Source organism: Rissa tridactyla, chromosome 3 (assembly GCF_028500815.1).
Source record: "Rissa tridactyla isolate bRisTri1 chromosome 3, bRisTri1.patW.cur.20221130, whole genome shotgun sequence".
Lineage (NCBI taxonomy): Eukaryota > Metazoa > Chordata > Aves > Charadriiformes > Laridae > Rissa > Rissa tridactyla.
This window is the reverse complement of record NC_071468.1, coordinates 126183031-126200948: the sequence shown is the minus strand read 5'-3', so window position 1 is coordinate 126200948 and position 17918 is coordinate 126183031. Positions and strand designations below refer to the sequence as shown.

At 57.7% G+C, this 17918-nt stretch overlaps 1 protein-coding gene across 2 annotated transcripts; it reads right to left on the bottom strand.

The window, feature by feature from the left end:
• Nucleotides 1-651: 651 nt before the first annotated feature.
• On the bottom strand, nt 652-16706 carry PBK (PDZ binding kinase). Of its 2 annotated transcripts, none has more exons than XM_054197383.1 (8): nt 16648-16706; nt 14722-14782; nt 13289-13379; nt 9704-9846; nt 6662-6831; nt 5724-5853; nt 3495-3671; nt 652-862 (listed from the first exon to the last, which is right to left on the bottom strand). In XM_054197383.1, the coding sequence occupies exons 2-8, from the start codon at nt 14768-14770 to the stop codon at nt 657-659; spliced, it is 966 nt and encodes a 321-aa protein (XP_054053358.1). In that variant the 5' UTR covers nt 14771-14782; nt 16648-16706; the 3' UTR covers nt 652-656. The 2 variants fall into 2 exon arrangements, with proteins under 2 accessions (XP_054053358.1, XP_054053359.1); XM_054197384.1 differs by having other exon boundaries at nt 16563-16649.
• Nucleotides 16707-17918: the final 1212 nt, after the last annotated feature.

Here is a 17918-nt window from a genome sequence, read left to right as displayed (position 1 = left end):
GAAGGGAGCGGTGCCTGCAGGGAGGAACGGGACAAGTGTGTGTTGCAACCTCTTCGTCTCCAGCCAGATGAGGGCAGGAATTTCCCCAGCCAGCGGGGTTTTATTTAGTAAGTGTCCAAGAGACTGTTTGGTTTTTTTCCTTTTTTTTCTCTTGATCCTACATCCTCTTTTACCGTGGTACGCTTTTCTGCAGAACAACCTGGTGTGTCAGGAAACCTTCTCCTCGAGACACACCCCCACCCTCTCCTGAGGTGGAAAAAACACACCGCTTTCAGGCCGAGATGAATAAAGACTATTTATTTTTAACATCTCGGTCCCCAAACTTGTTAATTCAACCCAGAGAGAGAAAGAGAGAGAGGGAAGGCTTTGAAAGCAGCTGTAACGTGACAACTAAAAACACAACTCTTGCACAGAGCGTGTAGCTTATTTTACGCCCTAGGTGGAGGTGGGAGGGGATTGCTCGAGAAGCAACTTAGAGCAATCCCCTTCAACCAGGGGTTAGTGCATAATGAGTTCAGGCTGTGGTTTTAACTACACAGGATAAGGATAAAAGCTTCAAAGTTAAATCCCTGAGCTCCTGCACTCGCCCCGCGGAGCTCGGGGACAGCTTTGCTGTCCCCGAGCTCCGCGGGGCGAGTGCAGGAGCTCGGATGCTTTTATTCCTGGGCCAAACTTGCCTCCAAGGCTTCCACGATGCACGCGGCCGAGGGACGCTTTTTGGGGTCCTCGCTGGTGCAGATGGAGAAGAGGTCGATCATGTGTTGGTAGGATGAGTCCAGTTCCTCCATGTTGAGAGCCGGGCGGGTTCCCAGGGCTGCGTAATAAGCTTCTTCGTCAAAGCAGTCTTCATTGAAAGACTCATCTGGACAGGAAGGTGGGGGGAAGGGTCATGGCATAGGGCTTTGCACCCCGGCAGATTATAGAACCATGGAATGGTTTGGGTGGGAAGGGACCTTAAAGGCCACCCAGTGCCACCCCCTGCCCTGGGCAGGGACACCTCCCACCAGCCCAGGTTGCTCCAAGCCCCGGCCAACCTGGCCTTGAACCCCTCCAGGGATGGGGCAGCCACAGCTTCTCTGGGCAACCTGGGCCAGGGGCTCACCACCCTCACACCAAAGGATTTCTTCCCAATAGCTCATCCCAATCTCCCCTCTTCCAGTGTAAAACCCTTCCCCCTCGTCCCATGGCTCCCCTCCCTGCTCCAGAGTCCCTCCCCAGCTTTCCTGGAGCCCCTTGAGGGACTGGCAGGGGCTGGAAGGTCTCCGCGGAGCCTTCTCTTCTCCAGGCTGAACCCCCCCAGCTCTCTCAGCCTGTCCTCCCAGCAGAGGGGCTCCAGCCCTCCCAGCATCTCCGGGGCCTCCTCTGGCCCCGCTCCAACAGCTCCGTGTCTCTCCTGTGCCGAGGCCCCAGCGCTGGAGGCAGCACTGCAGGGGGGTCTCCTCCAAGCGCAGCAGAGGGGCAGAATCCCCCCCTCGCCCTGCTGCCCACGCTGCTGGGGATGCAGCCCAGGCTGCGGGGGGTTTCTGGGCTGCCAGCGCACATTGTTGGGTCATGTCCCTTTTTTTTTTTTTTTTTTTTTTGTCCACCAGTATCCCCAAGTCCTTCTCAGCAGGGGTGTGGTGGTATGTGACCTACATGTCAGCTTTGCTATTCCTTTGTTAGTCCTAATTACTGCCTGGGCTACGCCATTATTTTTCCTTTGACTTAAATCGCTTATTTTGAAGCTGTATCTAACCCTGTTCTCCCAGCAGAATAACTCTGAGTCACCCCTGCGGAGCTGGCTGGGAAAAAGCTCTGCAGCCAAGAGACGCTGAGAGCAGGAGAGTCAGGAAACATCCCCTGGCTGCCTGGAGACAGAGGTAGAAAAACACAAGCCAGCCCGAAGGGCCGTGCCAGCGTGAAAGCTGGAGCAAGAGTTTTCCTTGCACAGCGCATAGAATTTTTAGCTTTATATTGCTCCAGGGCATGGATCTGCCCACAGGCAACTGTAGCAGCCCCTGCCCCATCCCATCCTGTTGCTCCCCGCTTGTCTGCTTGGTGTAACTCCAAACGAGGGGGTGGCCAAGGAGGCCACCAGCATCCTGGCCTATGTCGGCACTAGTGTGGCCAGCAGGAGTGGGGCAGTGACCGTCCCCCTGGACTGGGCACTGGGGAGGCCCCACCTCGAGGCCTGTGTCCAGGTTTGGGCCCCTCACACCAAGAAAGACCTTGAGGGGCTGGAGCGTGTCCAGAGAAGGGCAACGGAGCTGGTGAGGGGTCTGGAGCACAAGTCTGGTGAGGAGCGGCTGAGGGAGCTGGGGGTGTTCAGCCTGGAGAAGAGGGGGCTGAGGGGAGACCTTCTGGCTCTCTACAGCTCCCTGAAAGGAGGGGGTAGCCAGGGGGGGTCGGGCTCTTCTCCCAAGGAACAGGCCATGGCACAAGAGGAAGCGGCCTCAAGTTGTGCCAGGGGAGGTTTAGGATGGATATTGGGAACAATTTCCTCCTGGAAAGGGTTGTGAAGCATTGGAAGAGGCTGCCCAGGGCAGTGGTGGAGTCGCCATCCCTGGAGGGGTTGAAAAGCCGGGCAGACGTGGTGCTGAGGGCCATGGGGTAGTGGTGGCCTTGGCAGGGTTGGGTTGATGGTTGGACTCGATGATCTGAAAGGTCCCTCCTAACCTAAATGATTCTATGATAAATCCTCACTTGGGTGCACAGGAGGTGCCCAAAGTATCTCAAAGTGCTTCCCCTGTCCTCTCAGAGCCGAGCGGGTGTTTGGCAGCGAGGGCCCAGCCCCAAGCACCCTCGGCCGGGGCACAGCACACTCGCTTCAGCTTCTGTTTTCCAAAAGGCTCAGCTGCCTTAAATATTTTTGTGCACCATTTCAAGCACGGTGTCATTTGAAGGTTTTCTGGCCACACCATTTCTGCGCTATCTCCCCATCATCCGGCCCACAGCTACAGCCTGGCAGATTGCTCCTACGCTGCCATGACAGCAAAGGACAGGGGACGGAGCCGGGGCACAGCCAAGCACACCGTGGGGCTCTCGGGGGAGCACAGTCAGGCTTGGCGACATCTTTCAAGCCCACTGAACCGCGCTGACGAGCAGCAGAATTTGGAGCAGCTCTTTCCAGCCGTTAGACAAGCAGCTGGAGCACTTGCAAAGAGCTCTGGATGGCAGTGATTAGTTACCACCATTTATCAACTCCTCTTGTGGAGTTAAAAAGCTAAATGAAGCTGAACGCAGCCCTTGCACAAACGCTGAACATCACCTACAAGCGCAGAGCGGCCGCGGGGCGGTGCTGAGCCCCTCGGTGCTGCAGCAAACTCCCCACTGAGCTCCCTATGTGCAGAAGCAGAGCTGGGAAACGCATCAGAGACGGATTTGCAAGCCCTTTGGATGGCACCCAAGGGAAACCCAGCCTTTTGGGGTTACTAACACGCTGCAAAAATCAACCCTCCTAAGAGAGGAAAGCATTTCTAGGAGAAGTTGCTCAGAAGCAAGGTGCAGAGACAAACCTTCGTCGTCGAGGTCATCGTCCAGGTTGAGGTGGGGCACGGAGAGGGTCATCATTTCCCAGAGAGTCAGCCCAAAAGCGAAGATGTCAGCCTTGTCGGTGATCACGCCGTCATCCTGCAGAGCCTCCTTGGGCTTCCAGGGCTCGGTGCCCACGTAGCACAGCTCCGGGTCGCTCACTGGAAGGGAAGAACGCGGCTTGGCTGGCTGCGGGGCCTTGCAGACATGGCAAGACACCGTCTGTAGCTCAACCCTGCTGTAAGGCGCCCTGCCATGAAGAGGTGAGAAATTACGTGCATTTTACCCTTCCCCAGCTTGGTTCTCCCCTCAAGGAGGCAGGACCGGGGTGACAGGGCACCTTCACTTTCCCTGCGCGATCCCAGGGGACAAAGCCAACGCCACCCCGGTGCTCCTGGGGCTCCCTCAGCCTCCACCGCCCGGTTCCTCCCAGCCCCACAATCCTGGTTTCTTCAAGTTCTCACTGCTTTGTTCAGTTTAATGCCTCCTTGATCTTGACGACCCTTGGGAGAGCCGAAGCCATCAGCTCTCAGCCTGACGAAGGACACGCCAGCTCTGCCTCCTTCCCCTCTATCCCTCTTCCCAAGAGGGGGATGCCGCATTTTCCCCCTCTGTCCGTAGCAAATTCCCGAGCTGTCAGCCAATCTCAGATGCTCGAGAAACACATTTCTCTCACCGGGCTGATCTCCAAAGCCTGGAAGGGGAAGCGAATGCCCAAATCCCTCAGCACTTCACGGGCTGTTGCGCTTTAATCCTTGGCTGCCACCCGCCGGGGACCCAGCACCTTCGTGATCGGTGGGTGCCCGTTGTCTCCGCAAGACCCCAACGTCAGGGCTGGGGGGGGAGAGGACTTTTTCCTGTTAAACCAGCCCAGAAAGGGGTACTTCAACCATGCTCCTCTCCGGGAGATTACACCGGGGCGCTGCCTCCACCTCTCTCGCTCCTTATAAAAGGGAGCAGCTACTAATAAAAATGTAATAGAGCGGCTTTATAAATTACGAGGCTGTCGCAGGCCCAAGCGCTGTGTAAAGGGGCAGAGAAAAGCATTCTTGTAATTAACCCAAACGCATTCCCGCTGTTCACAGCCAAGCCACGACGCCATTAGCCATCTGCTTCTCGTTTACATGAAGTCTTTATAACGCCTGCCTTTGGCTCGCGCTTCCTTCTACCCCTACGAGAAAGATTCATTTACTTAACGCTCTGGCAAGAGAATCTCTTCCCCAGGGTCTGGTGGGGCTGGATCCAGCACCCCTCATACAACAGCGTTCCTGCCCCTGGAATGAAGGGCCAGGTCCTGCTCTTGGGTCACACCAACCCCAGGGACGCTCCAGGCTGGGGCAGAGTGGCTGGAGAGCTGCCCGGCGGAAAAGGACCTGGGGGTGTTGGTCGACAACGGCTGAGTATGAGCCAGCAGTGTGCCCAGGTGGCCGAGGAGGCCACCAGCATCCTGGCCTGTGTCAGCACTAGTGTGGCCAGCAGGAGTGGGGCAGTGACCGTCCCCCTGGACTGGGCACTGGGGAGGCCCCTCCTCGAGGGCTGTGTCCAGTTTTGGGCCCCTCACGCCAAGAAAGACCTTGAGGGGCTGGAGCGTGTCCAGAGAAGGGCAACGGAGCTGGTGAGGGGTCTGGAGCACAAGTCTGGTGAGGAGCGGCTGAGGGAGCTGGGGGTGTTCAGCCTGGAGAAGAGGGGGCTGAGGGGAGACCTTCTGGCTCTCTACAGCTCCCTGAAAGGAGGGGGTAGCCAGGGGGGGTTGGGCTCTTCTCCCAAGGAACAGGCCATGGCACAAGAGGAAACGGCCTCAAGTTGTGCCAGGGGAGGTTTAGGATGGATATTGGGAACAATTTCCTCATGGAAGAGGCTGCCCAGGGCAGTGGTGGAGTCGCCATCCCTGGAGGGATTGAAAAGCCGAGCAGACGTGGTGCTGAGGGCCATGGGGTAGTGGTGGCCTTGGCAGTGCTGGGTTAACGGTTGGACTCGATGATCTGAAAGGTCTCTTCCAACCAAGACCATTCCATGAACGTACAGGCATGGAAGGGCATAAGACAGACATCACAGATCTGGAAAATTTACCCTGGACCTTCTGGAGATCCCCTTTACCCACGCACGGTGCAAACCCCTCGCCAGCCCTTCCCTGCTAGGAGGCGGGAGGGTGAGCGTGACAAACTCCAGCAGCCACCCAGCACCCAGGTCCCCTTCCCGGCCACCCAACTTACCGGTCATGTTCTCATCCAGGGGCAGGGACATTCCCACGTCACAGATCTTGACGGTTTCAAAGTCGCCTTTAACGACCACGTTGGAAGACTTGATATCTCCGTGGAGCAGCTTCTTATCGTTGTGAAGATACTGAGAGGCAGAGAGGAGCCGTTAGCGCCCGCTCACGGACACGGCGATGGAGAGGCAGGAGGAGCCATCCCCTCTGGACAACAAAACCCCAACCCCTTCATGTTTAACAGCTTCAGCCTGAAAACCTCAAGGATGGGTCTACGCCTACCTCAAGCCCTACAAAACACAGCGTGGGTTGTTCCGCCCAGCCAAGTTTTGGAGGCTTTTAGTGAAAGGCTGCGAGAAGCACCTGAGAGCGCTTGGAAAGCGCAGGCAATAGCTGGTGGCCAAGGGCACGGTCACGGCATTGTCCCTGGAGCCACCTCTCAGCCGGGGCAGCCTGTGCTTTACCCCGAGGCCGGCACAGCCGTGCTGAGGCTCAGAAGCAGTGCCGTGATTCAGAGTCTCCGTTTTCCCCCTTTTTCCCTAAATTCAACCTCAGCGTGGCGAGAGGAGGCATGCGAGTGGCACCACCGGCCCCAGCTGACCACTCTTACTGCCAAGGCCAGCTCCCTGCAGGGGCCAGCAGCCAGCCTGGCTGGCTAGCAAGCAGGAACAGCAGGTAGCCCCAGGGGAGGGCAGCAGAACCACCGTGACAAAACCCCTATTGCGTCTCTTTCTGTATTACTTCAATCTCGAGCTTTAGGGATATTTTCACCCTAATCTGTACAGCATCCCGGTAAAAAACCCCCTGAGGCTGGATACGGGGCGTCACAGTGTCCGCTCTCCGTCGCGCCTGGCCCTCTCACACACCACGTTCGTTTATTTTTCCAGTGTCACCAGTGGATGCGATTCTGCACGGAACGGCTACGGTTAACGTTAAACATACCTTCAGCCCCCGCGCCATGCTCAGGGCAACTTTGAAAATGGTGGCAGCAGGGAAAGGGCCCAACTTTTTTTCCCGTCTTTCTTCGAGTAAGTAACAGAGGGATTTTTCTCCGCCGTACTCCATGGCCAGACACATGCTTCCGTCGTTGGCCTCGGTAAACGCACGGTAACCTTCCAAGAGACGGGCGTGTTAGAAAGCCGAGGGAGGCAGCAGCATTTCCACGTGCTCTATGGTCCGACGGAGCCCGAGCTTTTGGGGCTGCTCCCCAGGAGCTTCCCCGGCGGCTCCAACCAACCCCAAACAAATTCCCACCCCGGGGACCTGGTTCTGAGCGTTACGTGGTGAGGTGAAGCCACAGGAATGTCCAGGGAGACCTGTGCGGCCCCAAGAAGGGCCACGAGCCACAAACGTTGTTGGGCTAAAGGAGCTGCCTCCCCCAGGGAGCCCACAGACCCCTCCCCGTCACTCCCCAGGTCAGGTTGGACCCTGTGCCAGGGCTGGGAGGCCCTGGGAGGTTTATCACAAACTTTGAGGGACAGAGAACCAGTAGAAAGGAGGGAGGAGAACAGCAGCAGACCTGCAGGGCCAACACAGAACCATGGAATACAATCAGAGAATGGTTTGGGCTGGAAGGGACCTTTAAAGGTCATTTAGTCCAACCCCCGGTCATGAGCGGGGACATCCTCAACTAGCCCAGGTCGCTACGAGCCCCAGCCAACCTGGCCTGGGATGTTTCCAGGGATGGGGCAGCCACAGCTTCTCTGGGCAACCTGGGCCAGGGGCTCACCCCCCTCACACCAAAGAATTTCTTCCCAATATCTCATCCAAATCTCCCCTCTTCCAGTGTAAAACCCTTCCCCCTCGTCCCATGGCTCCCCTCCCTGCTCCAGAGTCCCTCCCCAGCTTTCCTGGAGCCCCTTGAGGGACTGGCAGGGGCTGGAAGGTCTCCGCGGAGCCTTCTCTTCTCCAGGCTGAACCCCCCCAGCTCTCTCAGCCTGTCCTCCCAGCAGAGGGGCTCCAGCCCTCCCAGCATCTCCGGGGCCTCCTCTGGCCCCGCTCCAACAGCTCCGTGTCTCTCCTGTGCCGAGGCCCCAGCGCTGGAGGCAGCACTGCAGGGGGGTCTCCCCCGAGCGCAGCAGAGGGGCAGAATCCCCCCCTCGCCCTGCTGTCCACGCTGCTGGGGATGCAGCCCAGGCTGCGGGGGGGTTCTGGGCTGCCAGCGCACAGTGACGGCTCCTGTGGAGCTTCTCACCCACCAACACCCCCAAGTCCTTCTCCTCAGGGCTGTTCTCCATCCCTCCATCCCCCCGTTGCAAAGATAAGGAGCTGCAGACGAGAGACAAAGGGCAGGGGGATGTCTGGCAAAGCCAAGCCCTCGTCTCACAAGGGCCATTGCAGAAAGTTAGTCTTAGCTGTCATCTGATCTTTCTTCCTCCGTGTTTTATTCCTAGCTATAAACAATACTCTTCAGGTGGAGTCATAAATGGCCAAGCCTTGCATAACGGCATAGCAAAACACCTTATCCCGTAAATGATTTACGGCACCTTTTACAAAAAAAAAGCCGTGAAATGTTTGCAGTGTGAAAGGTCAAGACTCTCTTTGCTCTTAAACTCCTGCCAGGAGCAAGACGTGCCTTTTTAGGGATACAAACAAACTTCTTTGCAGGCAGCATTTCTAATACCAGCGACTGCACCGAGACGGTTTAAAGCACAAATAAAAGCAAAGTCAAACAAAGCTGCTGTTCGGAGTGGCGGGAGAGATTTTTAGACAAGATAAGAGCAGAAATTAAACACAGACTTGAGCAGCTTCTCAAAATATTCCTATCACTGAGAGCCAAGAACATAACAGAGCCTCGATTGTCCCTCACAAAGGTGTGTCCCCAGGGTGGGCTCACCGGAACCCTTTCTGCCGGGTGACTCACCCAGATAATCACGGCACGGTGACCGCCTCCATCTCAACAGGCAACGAGTGCCAAGGGGCTCCAGCCACGAGCCAAATTTGTGGGCAAACCCCATTGCCTTGATCTTGCACGGGGTCGGAGGAAGAGCCTCAGGCATCCACCCCTGCGGCACGGCGGCAACGCAGGGTCCTGTGGTCTGCGGGCTCCTGCACATGCCACCAGCACATCCTGGCCTGTGTCAGCACTAGTGTGGCCAGCGGGAGTGGGGCAGTGACCGTCCCCCTGGACTGGGCACTGGGGAGGCCCCACCTCGAGGGCTGTGTCCAGTTTGGGGCCCCTCACGCCAAGAAAGACCTTGAGGGGCTGGAGTGTGTCCAGAGAGGGGCAACGGAGCTGGTGAGGGGTCTGGAGCACAAGTCTGGTGAGGAGCGGCTGAGGGAGCTGGGGGTGTTCAGCCTGGAGAAGAGGAGGCTGAGGGGAGACCTTCTCGCTCTCTACAGCTCCCTGAAAGGAGGGGGTAGCCAGGGGGGGTCAGGCTCTTCTCCCAAGGAACAGGCCATGGCACAAGAGGAAACGGCCTCAAGTTGCGCCAGGGGAGGTTTAGGATGGATATTGGGAACAATTTCCTCCTGGAAAGGGTTGTGAAGCATTGGAAGAGGCTGCCCAGGGCAGTGGTGGAGTCGCCATCCCTGGAGGGGTTGAAAAGCCGGGCAGACGTGGTGCTGAGGGCCATGGGGTAGTGGTGGCCTTGGCAGGGTTGGGTTGATGGTTGGACTCGGTGATCTGAAAGGTCCCTTCCAGCCCAAACAATTCTATGATTCCCCCACCAGCCATGCTGCCCTGGCAGCCCAGGAGCACTCCCAAGTCCCCATCACACAGGACAAGACTAATTTAATTTAACGAGGTCCACGGTGGACCCAACCGAAAGCACAGCAGCCCAGCAACCCATCGCCGACACCCAAGGACGGAGAAAGGACACTGTGCGCCCTCCCAGCCATCGCACCCCGGGACTCCGGACCCCCCGAGCCAGACGGGGAGGACAGAGGAACCCCACGGCAGTCTCGTGTCACATCACCTGGCCCCAGAACTGGCTCCAACAGCTCCGTCTGCAATTTGTGACACGGGCTGTGCCGGAAACTTACCCACGATGTTGGGATGTTGGAGGTTTTTCAAGATCTTGGCTTCTTCGGTCAGTCTCTGCTGATAGATGCTTTGCTGGCTCTTGTTGCATTGGGAATTGACTTTTTTCACAGCCCACGGGGAGCGAGACAAACCTCTGGGAGATCTGCAGGGGGAAAATCCACACCGGTCTCGCAACCAGCAGCCCGGGTACAGCTGGCACGGCTCCCCGAGGAGCCATTCCAGAGAGCGCCTGCCTTTATTTTGTAGAAGTAATAAAGAACGGTGCTAAAACAAACTAAATCCTGCTCACGTGCACACCTCGGAGGTGCACGGCAACGCTTCGCCCCTACACAGCGCTCCTCCATCGGATTTCCAAGTGTTTTAGCAAAGGAGATTTATATCACTGATATTTATATCTCAATTTCAGGCGGAGGAGCGGAGGCTCGGGGAGGGAAGCAGCTTGCCCAGCAGAGCTAGGAATGGAGCCCAAATCCCTGAATTCCAGGCCAGGGAAAGGCTGATTGTTACGGAAATTCCATGTGCCAGCCACCATAACGGAGTTTGGCCACCCAGATGGGACTCTGGGCAACCACTGCTGGACGTCGGACCCTCTCGTCTCCAAACGTCCAATTGCCGGTGTGGGGTGAGTTCACCTGGGAACTTTGGAGATGGGTGTTGAGGGAGATTAATTGTTTAGCATAAATAAGTAAGTTTTAAGTAGAATAAATTATTTAGGATTATAATTTGGTGTGATTTGTGCTGCTTGCTTAGCTCGACTTAGCAGGAGTAGCTGGATTTGCTGAAGCCTTTAGGCCGTGGGAAAGGTATTCGTAATAATTTTCCTACAAGCCGGTATGGTGGTGTTTAGTCTTTTAGCACGGGAAAGTGCCGGATATCACACGGATGTTTTGGTAGCGTTTCTTTCAAGTCCGGAACTCTTCGGTTTCCCCACGTTCTGCCAACAAGGGCAGGTGCACAAGGAATGTAAACCAGGAGATACGGAGGCTCCAACCCTCAGCTGAAACCAGATGAACCAGGCAAGAGCCTGCCTGGGCACGGGAGAAGAATCCCATAAGATGTTAGAAGACCCCAGACCAAAAGTCACCGTTGGACCAAAAGACGCCTGGACGGCGCGTGTAGAAATCCCAAGGGTGTAATTGCTCAGGGGTTTCTTTGTTCGGGGTCCCTCACTTTGGAGGCGCCCGTCCGCGCTGGCCTTGCTGCTGGACCTTCTAATTAAATGAATTATTTTATGAAATCTGACGCGGGAAACCGAGGGTCGAGCCTGAAGAAGGTGAAAGCGCCCGGGAGCGAGTGTTTGCGACACTGAACGGTGCGGGAAGGCTCAGGCAGCGGCTCCTCCTTTAACAACGGGAGGCCACGATCCACGAGGGGTAAAATCCCGCTACTAAATTCTAAATATTCCGAGTCCGAGAGGGTTCGAGTCCCACCTCGGCAGCGCTGGGATAGGTCTGTGCAGCCTGATCAGCGTAAGGCGCACAAATTTGCCATACAGATAATGGGGAACAGCCCGGAGACGGGGACGCCCTTGGCCAAGATACTCGAAAATTGGAGGAAAATGGATGGCACAGCAGATCTAGCAAAAAAAAACCAACCCAACCAACGAGCAATACATTGTGTAGGGAAGACTGGCCAGCACTTAGAGGAGCTGGGGGCGAAGGATCCTTTGAATTAAAGAAATTTGCTACACAGAAGATTTTAGCAGACGAAAAACCTCAGGAAAGGGATGATTGGTATGTACGGGATACACCACCACCCCGCAACGCCGGGGCTTCGGTTATGTGGGGAAACCAAATGCCCCGGTAAAGGGAAGATGCGGGTCGATGCGCCTCATTATTTTTTTAATATCTGTTTGGGATATAATCTATCCTGGGTGATGTTAAGCTGTTATTGGAAGAGTTATTCCATCCAGACAGAAAGATAATTGGAAAAAAAAAGGTGGGATAAACCCTACAGGCAGGGGGAAATCGGACTGCCGGGCCCCAGGACGGCCCTAAGTGGGATTATAATAATTAAAGAGGTAATTGCCGAATGGCGGTTAGAAATGCGTTAAGTGTGATCAGAGTTTGGGAGGAGAGAGGAGTGAATCGCACTCAAGTGCAGGAATGCAGAGGCCGGAGGAACACCCCGCAGCTGCCGGGGAAGGTGGGAACAGGCTTCGCTGACATGCCGGGGAACGGCTCTCCAGAATTTTAACAACGCATTGGCGGCAAATGTGTCTGTGGACCAAACCTGCAACTATTTGAAGGATCAAATGCCAGGGTGGCAAAGAGAATATTCGAAAGGTAGGAGATTACCTGGAGGGTTTATACTTGTACAGGGTGTAGGTGGTTTGTTACATGCCAGCACGACACGCAGAGATTGCTGGAAAGACGCGGTTTGTCCACGTGCTGCTTGAGCAGGAAAAGGTCACCGTGTGTCTCTCTCTAAGCTTCAGCTGTGCCAGCAGAAAGTAAAACATTTAAAATTAATATTAACAGAAGGACAAAGTTAAGAGACCCAGAACGGGGCCAGGCTATTGTAGAAACACCTCGATTGGTAACGCATTAAAAAAAGCAAGGATCTTTAGTAGGATACTACGGCCCCTGACTCCGGGGCTGGAGGAGCTGAGGCAGCCTGGAGAGAAGCTAAAGGCAGAGGAAGTGGAGCCCGTACGTTGAGAGAAATAAGCAGGTACGCTGAATAAAACACAGCGGGGACTTCTGGCACCTCAAATACATCTCATTAGATCACGTTAAATCTCGTTATTCAAGGTCACGTGCTTTGGTTGGCAATAGTAGGAAGCCGTAACCTCGCAACACCCCGAACTTCGGCCGAGCTCCTCCTCAGCCCCAGAAGAATGGCTGGCGGTTTTGCGTGACTTTGATGTATTGTAACTTAACTAACAGAAATAAATTGTGTAAGTAATACTAATGAAGACTGTATGCTTCAGCAATACGAATGAGAGTCACCGTTAGGATCAAAGGAAAGGGAACTATAAATCTTGGAGATGGAGAAAGGGCTCATTCTACCTGGAGTCAGCAGAAGATGGATGAGATCCAGGTGCAGGTGGGACAAGAAGCTCGTGAAACTGTGGAAGAAGGGAAAGGCGCCCGCACCCAAACTCCAGCCATCGAAGAGGAGACATAAAAGACACACACTTGTGCGAACAGGGGCACGGGCAGCTTATATCACAGATTGCGAGGCTTTAAAAAGCACAGGAAAATAACCGAGGGGGTTCCGGCTCAGCTGTAGCATTATTAATGAAAAGCGTTTCCATAAAGGAATCTGTCTTTCGGCTTGTGCGAGAACCTGGAGTCGCCCCTGTCATGGTGGCTGCCACGCGGGATTTCCATAACGCTGACGGGTGATCCCAAAACCACGGGCTCCCTCCCAGCACCCCATCCCTCCAGCGCAGACGGGAGAGCTGGAAATGGAAATTCCCCCCCTTTCCTCCACTCCCTGCCCACTCGGAGGGGCGCAGGCAGCACCTGAAGGTCGGTGACCGCAGCGCTGTCTTGCGCAAAGCTCAAACATTGTCCATCCCTTATGTTATTCCAGGGGAAAAAAGAATGCCGAGTCCCGTTCCTGAGCCCCACACGCACCTTTTCATCAAGTAGACGTTGACCCCAGTGCCGTACCCGAGCTTCTGCATGAAGGGAGAGGCCGGGATAGTGACAGAAACTGGTCCCCCGTCTAAAAAGAAGAGAAACCCAGGAATGAGCCCACGCAGCAGCTTCTCCCGAGGAGCTTTGATGCTCTAACCACAAATCGCATCTGTGGCTCTACCACGTGCAGAACCAGTTCAGGTTTTAGAAAAGCTCCTTTCCAAACCCCCTTTTCCCCCCAATATCATACCAAATTCAAACTCCAGCCCCACCAAGCTGCCGCCACCACCCTCGTTGGGTTTCTCACCTGATTTCCAGTTTCTTTTTTCAAGAGGGAATGGCCTCAAGTTGCGCCAGGGGAGGTTTAGGATGGATATTGGGAACAATTTCCTCCTGGAAAGGGTTGTGAAGCATTGGAAGAGGCTGCCCAGGGCAGTGGTGGAGTCGCCATCCCTGGAGGGATTGAAAAGCCGGGCAGACGTGGTGCTGAGGGCCATGGGGTAGTGGTGGCCTTGGCAGTGCTGGGTTGATGGTTGGACTCGATGATCTGAAAGGTCCCTTCCAACCTGGACAGTTCTATGGTTCTATGACCGCTCGCTATGAAGTTTTATGTTCAAACCTGATCTCAGGTGCAGCTTTTTGGTCGTATCTGCTCTCCGGGCTACGCAACTCTACTGGGTTTGGCTGGGATGGAGTTAATTTTCTCCACAGCACCTCATAGCGGGCTGGGGTTTGGATTTGTGATGAAAACAGCGTTGGTAACACCGGGATGATTTAGTTCTTGCTGAGCAGCACTTGCGCAGCATCAAGGCCTTTTCTGCTTCTCCCCAGCGATGGGCTGGGGGGGCACAAGGAGCTGGGAGGGGACATGGATGGGACAACTGGCCCCAGGGACATCGTGCTCAGCAATAAAACTGGGGAGGAGGAGGAGGAGGAGGAAGGGGGGACGTTTGGTGTGACGGTGTTTGTCTTCCCAACTCACCGCTACGCGGGACGGGGATGGCCAAACGCACAGAATCATAGAATAGAATAATTCAGGTTGGAAGGGACCTTTAAAGGTCACCTGGCCCAACCTCCTAAAAAACATACGGACGGCTTCACGAATTTGCATGTGGCAAAGACGACACCTGCCGATGGGAAGCAGCGAACGAATTCCTGGATTTGCTTGGCTCGTGCGGGCAGCTCTTCTTTACCTGTTCAACTGGTTTCATCTGGACGCAGGAGTTTTCTCACTTTTACCCTTGCGATTCTCGCCCCCATCCTGCCGGGATGCTGAGCTCCCTACGAGGGTGAAACCATGACGCCCACCCTGACAGGCGGCTTTAACGCCCATCGCCCCCCCCCACCCCCGCAGCAAAGCACAGGGACCACGGCAAAGCCTTCGCTTTCCCTCTGGAAATATTTAGGGCTGACGCCTGAACTCCACTCACCAGGTTTCTCCCTGCGCACCAGGTTGTTCTGAGACTTGAAGGCTTCCATCGCTGCAAACCCCTACAGCAGAGGAGAGACTTTATTATTATATTATTACATTTTAGACTTTATTACACCTCCACCCCCAAAACCGCTGGGGGTAACCGCTCCAGAGGACCTGGGAGCAGGAGCCGTGCAGGGCTCCAGTCCTAACACATGCAGGGGCACTACAGATAGCATGAAAATACATTAAAGGACATAAATTACGTGAATGACACCCGTCGGGAGTTCTCAGCTCTACGGGCACCCTCCTTCGCCAATGTCACCCCACAGTTTGTCACCGCTGTGTCCCCCGCGGGGCTGATCACCCCACGGCTGGCTGGCAGAGGGGGGAACAAACCCTGTAACGGCTCCAGGGATGTCTCTGAGCCTGGGACCAACGTCCCAGGGGAACTGGGAAGCGATGTGGCACCAAGGGAGGGAGCTGCTGGCAGGGGGAAGCGTCCCCAGGCTGCTCCCACTGGGACAGGGCTCCCCCCCCAGCCCTCAGCACAGCTGGCACCATGGCAAAGGGGGGCCTGAGGGTCCCGCCTCTGGGGTGATGGGGGCGATCTGCAGTTGGGGGCGCAGGAGAAGACTGCTGGGTGCCACCTCTGGGGGTGAGGGGGGGGTCCCAGGTTGGAGGGGGATGGGGAGAGCAGGAGAGGACTCTGGGTGTCATTTCTGGGGGTGAGGGGGGGGGGGTCCCAGGTTGTGGGGGGAGCAGGAGAGGACTCTGGGGTCCCACTTCTTGGGGTGAGGGGGGTCTCATGTTGTTGGGGGGGTGGGTTGCGGGCAGAGAGGCCTTAGGGGTCCCACCTCTGGGCACACAGGGGGTGTCCCAGGTTGGGAACAGGGGGCAGGAGAAGACTCTGGGGTCCCACCTCTGGGGGTGAGGGGGGGTGTCGCAGGCTGGGGGGCAGGATTGGACTCTGGGTGCCATCTCTGGGAGTGAGGGGAGGGCGGTCCCAGGCTGGGGGGCAGCAGTGGACTCTGGGTGCCACCTCTGGGGGTGAGGAGGGGTCTCAGGGTGGGGGTCTGGGTGCAGGAGAGGGCTCTGGGTGCAATCTATAGGGGTGAGGGGGGGTCCCAGGTTGGGGGGAGGCAGAGGAAGACTCACAGGTCCCATCTCTGGGGGTGGGGGGTGTTCCAGGGAGGGGGAAGGGGTGGGCAGGAGAAGACTGCTGGGTGTCATCTATGAGGGTGAGGGGGGTCCCAGGTCGGGATGGGGGGGCAGGAGAGGCCTCCTGGGTCCCACCGCTGGGGTGTAGGGGGTGGCCCAAGGTGGGAAGGTGGGGGCAGGAGAGGACTCTGGAGTCCCACCTCTGGGGGTGAGGGGGGGGTCCCAGGTTGGGGGGAGACAGGAGAGGACTCCCAGGTCCCATCTGGGGGTGTTCCAGGTCGGGGGCGGGGGGAGATAGGAGAGGCCTCCTGGGTCCCACTTCTGGGCGGGTAAGGGGTGTCCCGGGGGGGCAGGAGAGGACTCTGGGTGCCATCTCTGGGGGTGAGGAGGGGTCTCGGCGTGGGGGGGGAGGCAAGAGGGGACTGTGGGGGCCCCACCTCCGGGGGCGAGAGGGAACGTCCCAGGTTGGAAGTGGGGACAGAAGATGACCCGGGGGCCCCACCTCCGGGGGCGAGGAGCGCGAAACCCATGTTGGGGGGCAGAGGATGACTGCGGGGGTCCCACCTCTGGGGGTGAGAGGAGGTCTCGGGCCGGGGGGAAGGCCGAGGCCTGCCGGGTCCCACCTCGGGGAGGCGGAATGTGGAGGCCCAGGCCGGGGGTCTGAGGGCAGAAGGAGGAGCCGGGGCTGCCGGAGCCCACCTGGGTGAGGGAGGGGAGGTGGAAGCCCCCGACCTGGGTGAGGGAGGCGGGAACCCGCCCGCCGGACCCGCACCGCGGCCGTTACCTGCCGCCGCCGCCGTTTGAATCCCGCGCTACGGCGGCCGCGGGCGGACAAACGGCGCGGGAAGCGGAGGGAGGCGGGGCCAGGCCGAGGGGCGGAGTCAGAGCCGGGGGCGTGACCAAGGGGGGCGTAGCCAATGGGGGCGTAGCCAAGGGGGGGCGTAGCCAATGGGGCGTGTCCAATGGGGCAGGGCGGGGCTGTGGCGGCCCTCAGGGCGTCCCCGGGGGCGGGGGCGGGGGGAGGTTTGGGGGGTCCCCAGGTGGTTTCGGGGGGTCTGTTGGGTCCCCAAGGCCTTGGGGGGGGGGGGGCAGTGCGAGGGGTCGCCAAGGCTTTGGAGGGGACACCAAGCCTTTGGTGGGGGGGGTCTCTAGAGTGCAGCAGGGTCCCCAAAGCCTTGGGGGGGTCTCCGTGGGGTCCTCAAGCCCGTGGGGGACGGTGTCTATGGGGAGGGACCTTGGGGGGCAGTGGGGTCCCCAAACCCCTGGGGGTGTCCATGGCATCGCCCGCCCCTTGAGGGGGGTCTCTGTGGGGCCACCAGGCCATGGGGGGGGCGGTTCAGCAGGGTCCCCAAGCCCTTGGGAGGGGTCTCTGGGGGGGGGTCCCAAGCCCTTGGGGTTGTCTCCATGGCATTGCCCACCCCTTGAAGGGGGTCTCTGTGGGGCCACCAGGCCATGGGGGGTGTCTCTGGGGTTCAGGAGGGTCCCCATGCCCTTGGGGGGTCTCCATGGGGTCTCCAAGCCCTTGGGGGGTGTCTCTGTGGGGTCTCCAAGCAGTTGGGGGGGGTCTCCATGGCACTGTCAATCCCTTCAGGGGGGTCTCTGTAAGGCCCCAGGCCATGGGGGGTGTCTCTGGGGTTCAGCAGGATCCCCAAGCCGTTGGGGGGTCTCTGGAGTGGGGGTCCCAAGCCCTTGGGGGTGTCTCCATGGCATTGCGAACCCCATTGGAGGGTCTCTGTGGGGGTCCCAAGCCCTTGGGGGGGTCTCCATGGCATTGCCCATCCCTTGAAGGCGGTCTCTGTGGGGCCACCAGGCCACGGGGAGGTGTCTCTGGGGTTCAGCAGGGTCCCCAGACCCTTGGGGGGGTCTCCATGGCATTGCCCACGCCTTGAGGGGGGGTCTCTGTGGGACCCCCAGGCCACGGGGAGGTGTCTCTGGGGTTCAGCAGGGTCCCCATGCCCTTGGGGGAGTCTCCATGGAGTCCCCAAGCCCTTGTGGGGGTGTCTCCGTGGGGTCTCCAAGCCGTTGGGGGGGGTCTCCATGGCACTGTCAATCCCT

Bases quoted from the DNA above. Each gene is read 5' to 3' on its own strand.
- PBK (XM_054197383.1), bottom strand. From the start codon at position 14,770: ATGGAAGCCTTCAAGTCTCAGAACAACCTGGTGCGCAGGGAGAAACCT. The intron at 3,672-5,723 runs GTAAGTTGGGTG...CTTCCCTTCCAG, and splicing joins CCTGGATGAGAACATGACCG to TGAGCGACCCGGAGCTGTGC. The intron at 863-3,494 runs GTTTGTCTCTGC...CTTCCTGTCCAG, and splicing joins CGATGACCTCGACGACGAAG to ATGAGTCTTTCAATGAAGAC.